Genomic DNA, 6082 nt, shown 5'->3' with positions numbered 1-6082 from the left:
ATTTTAAAAGTATTTTAATCGGAAACACAGCTGGTAATATTTGGTTTTAATTCGGCTTTTATCGGGGTTTATTTTTTTTGTATTTTTGTATTTTTGTATTTTGTATTTTTTGTATTTTGTGTATATTATTTGTTTTTAATATGCTGTGAACCGCCCTGAGTCCTATGGGAGAAGGGCGGTATACAAATTAAATAATAAAAAAATAATAATAAATAAAAACTCCAGCCCTCAGAGACTCTAGTGCAGCAGTTCTCAAAGTACAGTCTGGGGTGACCTAGGGGTCTCTGAGAGCCTTGCAAGGGGTCTGCAAAATCAAATGTTTTTAAACGTGTCAGTTTCAAATCAATGCTAGTTAGGGTCCTCAATCATTTTTAAGAATGTAAAAGGTCCTGAAATCAAAACATTTGAGAGCCACTGTTCTGGAATAAAATCTTCCCATTAAAAGTCAATCGGAAAAAAATGAAGGCAGGAATAGAAGGCAAATGTGCCAATATAGAATTCCATATTCTAAAAGAAAGCAATTCATTGGGTTGAGGAGTGTTGACCATTTCCAGAGTTTTAATTTTTTTTTCAGGAAGGAGCTGAGAAAAAAACAGGAAAAAAAAATCCCTGTATGTTTAAAAATAGTCTTGTGCTTACTAAGATAGTAAAAGATTGAGCTGCACTGCTTAAGGTTGCAAATAGGCATTTAGAAGGCAGGGATCTCTTATGGAGCAGCATTTGATACAGGCGTATTAGGAAGTAGACTAGACAGCGCCTTAAAATACAAACTTGGAGCTGGAGGCTTGCATTCTTTTTGTTACTTGAACCTTTCCTATTATTGGAGTTCTCGCTTCCCCACCTGCAATTTCATGCAGCTTGCCTAGGCTAGGATTTATCACATTAGTGGGAATGAGACTCGGTTATACAGATTTGTGCCACTGGAACAAATAACCATCTCAGCATAGTTATGATGTAATTCTTCCCTGCATGCAAACTTAGAAGAGAGGGAGCAAGATTCCCCCTGAAGAATTTTTAATACACAAATAGTCTCCGTTTAACAGCCATTTACCATACTAAATTTATCCCAGAACTGTCCTGGTTGCTTTAGAAATGTCCCGGTTACTCGGTACTACAATCGCTTTTCAAGGGTAGTTAAAAGATTCTGCCCTACAGCATGGGAGAAACACCAAAACATTGCCAAGGACGGCTAAAATATGCTAAGCTTATCCTCTTACCTGAGTCTCTGGCGGGGATCAGAAGGTGTCCCAGTCCGCCTTGCTGTCCCATATTCTGGCACGGCACCGTAATCCAGGTCATCATACGCCGTGCTGCGTTGGTCATCCTCCAGCCCATAAGGCTCGGCATGGAAGCGGTTCAAGTCCATGTTGCTCCCCCCTACTCGCACCTGCGGTTGGGGACCATAGACATCCTGCCTGCTGGGAGCCCGGTAGCCATCCACGGAGGGTCGGTAGCGCTCATCAATCCGGGTCACCCGGGATAGGCTACCGTAGCTGTGTTCACTGCCATGGTAGCTATCTTCATATGGCCGCCCGTAACTATCTGAGTAGTGATAGTTTCGTGGAAGGGTGGCCGTACCCGGCTGGCTCATGTAGGCACCAGGGCCACCGTTTGTGTTCTTTCTGAAATTCCTATCCATGGTCTGGATGTAGTTGTTGGTAACTGGAGAAGCATCAACAGGTAACCCATCGGGGCCAACTTGCTGCACTGTACGTGTGGTCATGGTCTTCACAACTTTTTTCACCTACAGAATAGTTAAGAATGAGCTCTCCGACATCGCCTTGTCACCTCACAATAGTTCTGAGGGCAGAGCTGGTAACGCTGCTCGTGCGCTGCAGTGCATTTCGTCATTAATTCCACAGGACACCACTCTCTATTACCTCAAGTCATGCCCTGTATATTCAGCTTCAAATATTTATCTTGTCCTGCAGCATTTCCTAGAAAATGTTCTGATCCCTGAAACTCCTGGACTACAGAAAAATTAAATCCAACACTTTTCACGCAACAAGAACACCTGCAGAACTGTTTCTGTGGTTGATAGAATCCCAACCACACGCCACACAATACAAGTGTACCAAACGCATAGCCCAGTGATGGCGAACCTTTTAGAGACCGAGTGCCCAAACTGCAACCCAAAACCCACTTATGCATCGTTGGGTGCCGGGTGGGTGTGGCCCATTGGCTGGGGCGTGGCTGCGGTGGTAACGGCAGATTGGGTGGGACTAAAAAGTTCAATCAATCAATTCCAACTTTGCAAGATCTTTTTTTTCCCTGCAAGAAGTTGAAATTGACTGATTGATTGAACCTTTTTTTTTTTTTGCACACGGCGGCAGAGGCCTAAAGCGAAAAGGTTTTATAAAACCCAGCTAAAGGCCTAGGACTGGGGCGACTGTGCCCACAGAGAGGGCTCTGAGTGCCGCTTCTGGCACCCGTGCCATATGTTCGCCACCACTGGCGTAGCCAGCCAAAAGCTATTGGCAGGATCATATGCTCTGTTCTTCGTGACGAGCCAAAAACAACTCCAGGTTTTCAGATCTGCTAATAATGGTTTCCTTATACTGATTATCGACTTTATGTCAATATAACAGTTAACGCCAACCAGACTGAGAAAGCATAACTAATGTGCCAAAAAGCAACCATCTTGCAGCTTTCTCTGTACTGAATAAACTTTCTATGTTATGTCTGCACTGATCTTTTGAAATTATAAACCGAATAAATCACCAGGTGAAAGCTACCTCAGATCACTAAAGGCAGCAGCCAGTGACAAAAATAGAAAAGCATTATTTGTGTTATATGCTTTTTATCTGCTATTACAGGTTACTCAACACCATGCATCTGGCAACCATAAGCATCACCTCTTCCCTACAGAAATCCTCCCAGACATATTGCATAACACTCTCGCCATTTCTCCCTCGGCTCTCACCGTGGTCTCTGTACGACGGGTTGTCCCATCATCTGAGGTCTCTACTGAAATAACTGACATGGCACCTTCTGGGTCCTCCTCCATGCTGTATGTCTCTTCCACAATTTGTCCTGGATCCTGCATCCTGGGAATGGTGCTGTATATGAGATGACTATGGTCCTAGGAACATGAGGGGGAAACCCATCAACCTATTTCTGTGCAAACAATACTCCAACACAGACATGTCAAACACGCAACGTCACGTGACATATCGGAACTTTTCCCCATTGCCGGCAATGGGGTGGCTGTGATTTCCTTGTGACGCGTCCAGCCCGCGGGCCGGCAGATTGACACCCCTGCTCTAAGAAGTCATTTCTTACAGGTCAGACACCAAATATTTATAAAAAAATATTTTATGCTCAAGCCTCTGAAAGCAACAAATTGCTATGTAATGTTTGTTAGCACCCACTATAATATGAAAAACTCATGCCAAAAACTCACAGATACTCAGTGATCCATGAACCCTGGTTATAATTTACACTTAATTACTTTGAAAATCTATTAGTCAAGTAGCAAACCACCAAATAAGAATGGAAGGTCATGGATTTTCTCTTCATAAATTTAGTCACCAAGGTGTTCCTTCACATCTTTTATCCATGTAAGAGTTCAACTTTTATTTAAAAAAATCTTTGGATCTTGCTAAGATTCCAACCAATTATCTAAGATCTTTTCCAAACAGTTTCAGAGCTTTCTGTAAGCTTTATTAGAAAGAGGTTTTTGGTTTCTTTTCCTACCTGTGGTCCGTTGAGCTTTAATTCTGAGAATTTCTGCCTCTCCAAGTCAGCATTGCCCAAGAAACGGCCGTTCTGCAAAAAATAATAGCGATGAATTTATGAGCAGAATCAGAAAGCTGGGAGGAGGGAGAGGAGGGAGGGAAGGAGAGGGGGGGCATGTGTGACAAATGAGCACTTCAATCTATTTACACTGAATCCCACATAAGGCTACAATGCCAAATATTTAGAAATGAGGCTGCTTTGATTTTAAAGTGACAAGATAATATTAGCAATACAGTGTAGGTAGTATCTTAGGTTTACATTTCTCCATAGGGATAAAGAAACAGGTGTATATTATTCTATCCATCTATTAACATCTATAATATGTGCAAGTTGAACACTATATGTTCCAAAATTTATAAATACTAAGTCCATGCTGTCCCAGTCCTTATAGGCCCCCAAAAGCTCAAAACAGCAAATGAGAAATCGTTCAGAAAAGCAACCTATTGATAAAACCTCTTAAGAATGTCAACCTGGTCTCCGCCATCTAGTTCTACTTACAGACACTGCCCTTCACTGTCCAAAAGGAAAAAGGAAAAATGCATTTAAAAATTTTACGGTAGGGAGTTCCTGTTTATCATCTTTACAATTACGTCTTTCTGCATGCATCCAAAGTAATTTCTGCCCACTATTTGGATGGGAACTCTGCCCTTCTGCGTATGAAAATTTGAAGTGGTATGCAGTATTTATTCTAAGTACAAGTTTAACATTATCTAATATTGGCTAATTGCTCATCTGCACACTTTTAGGATAAAAGGGCAGAACCTGAATAGCCAGTAGAAGCCAAAACCAAGGGGAAAAGCAAGATGAGCTTGGTGCAAAAGCTTAATCAAATTCATTTAATGCCTCACTTATGGCTGCTGGCAGACACATTTCCTTAGTCCTATTTCATGCTTCTTATGTCAATAGTTTCAGGATCTGATAGTCATATTGGAGGACATTTTATTATCATCATCTTGTACAAATGTTGTCATCAAGAGCAAAGAGAGCTTTGTTTACTGTCTGGCATTCCTTAGTCAGTAAATCTGCTCGTTACCCTTTTTGTCCATTTCATCTGTTTAGGGTTCTCTTTTCACAAAAACCATCACAAGGAGCTTTTATTAGACATGGGAAGAGCAATTAAGAAACCTTAGAGTATTAATATATATGCATAATATATGTTTCCAAAAGATCAAAGGTATTTTGTAATCTAGTGACTTATTACTAACATCTCCACGACTATACTATGCATTCACAAAACAAACAGTGAACCTGCATTCTCAGTTGACACTACAAGTGCACCTGTAATCAGTACAATGAATTTAAACATTAGCCAGACACAGTGAAATTGGATGAGACCGCTATTAATTAATTTCCACACTGGATAGCCTTTAACCAACACAGCTCTATGAATACTGGCAAATACGCTCATCAACACTTAGCTATGCAGACAGCAGAAACCTGAAGTTCTTGGACCAAGCTGCTCCACCAAGTATTTCCAACAGAAACCAAACTACCGCAGTAGCCCTCCAGCAGGAACCACACAATCAGAAGAAGACAAATATCCCGCTTGAGCACATCACTAGATGTTACCTGGTGCCGGCGGGTGAGGGTGCCGTTGGCCATTGTTTGGCTGGCATCCTGTGGGGAGACACGGACACGCTCCAGCTGTGCAGAGACATGGCGCCGTTCTTCCTCCAGTGCCCGTGTCAGCTTCTCAAACTGTGCCTCCTGCTCTTTGACGGAGGCAAGTATACTGGCAGTCGACTCCACTTCCGAGTCATCCATGGTTTTGAAGGCCCCACACAGGGGGAGAGTGGGTGCAAGGCAGGGAGATGCCACGGGGGATGTGAGAATTGACGACACACAGAAAAGGGGTAGGAGGGGAGAAGGATCCCCTCACTTCAAAGAACACGTTTGGGAGACAAGTAAGGAGAAAGAGAGAAAGACTGATCTTAGAACTGGGAAGAGAGATTAAAAATACTTGAAAGAGGCCAAGTTCCACCTAAGTCAGTGATGGCGAACCTTTTAGAGACCGAGTGCCCAAACTGCAACCCAAAACCCATTTATGCATCGTTGGGTGCCGGGTGGGTGTGGCCCATTGGCTGGGTGTGGCCAATTGGGTGGGTATGGCCCATTGGGTGGGCGTGGCTGTGGTGGTAATGGCAGCCTGGGTGGGACTAAAAAGTTCAATCAATCAATTCCAACTTTGCAAGATCTTTTTTTTCCCTGCAAGAAGTTGAAATTGACTGATTGATTGAACGTTTTGGGGTTTTTTTGCACACGGCGACGGAGGCCTAAAGCGAAAAGGTTTTATAAAACCCAGCTGAAGGCCTAGGACTGGGGCGACGGTGCGCGTGCCCACAGA

The 6082-nt window shown here is 42.9% G+C and overlaps 1 protein-coding gene across 1 annotated transcript in view; it reads right to left on the bottom strand.

Moving 5' to 3' along the window:
* CTNND1 (catenin delta 1) overlaps nt 1–5611 on the bottom strand; it is a 42889-nt gene extending 37278 nt beyond the window's left edge. Inside the window, exons 1-4 of the mRNA XM_015825020.1 lie at nt 5308–5611; nt 3697–3768; nt 2924–3082; nt 1218–1744 (exon numbers count right to left, since the gene is read on the bottom strand). Of these exons, the coding sequence (XP_015680506.1) occupies nt 1218–1744; nt 2924–3082; nt 3697–3768; nt 5308–5502 (953 nt within the window). The 5' untranslated portion in view covers nt 5503–5611. The remainder of the gene's footprint in view (nt 1–1217; nt 1745–2923; nt 3083–3696; nt 3769–5307) is intronic.
* Between the last annotated feature and the right edge of the window lie 471 nt (nt 5612–6082).

Source organism: Protobothrops mucrosquamatus, unplaced genomic scaffold (genome assembly GCF_001527695.2).
Source record: "Protobothrops mucrosquamatus isolate PMUCROS unplaced genomic scaffold, P.Mucros_1.0 scaffold2445, whole genome shotgun sequence".
Taxonomy (NCBI): Eukaryota; Metazoa; Chordata; class Lepidosauria; order Squamata; family Viperidae; genus Protobothrops; species Protobothrops mucrosquamatus.
This window is presented reverse-complemented; position numbering and strand designations above follow the sequence as displayed.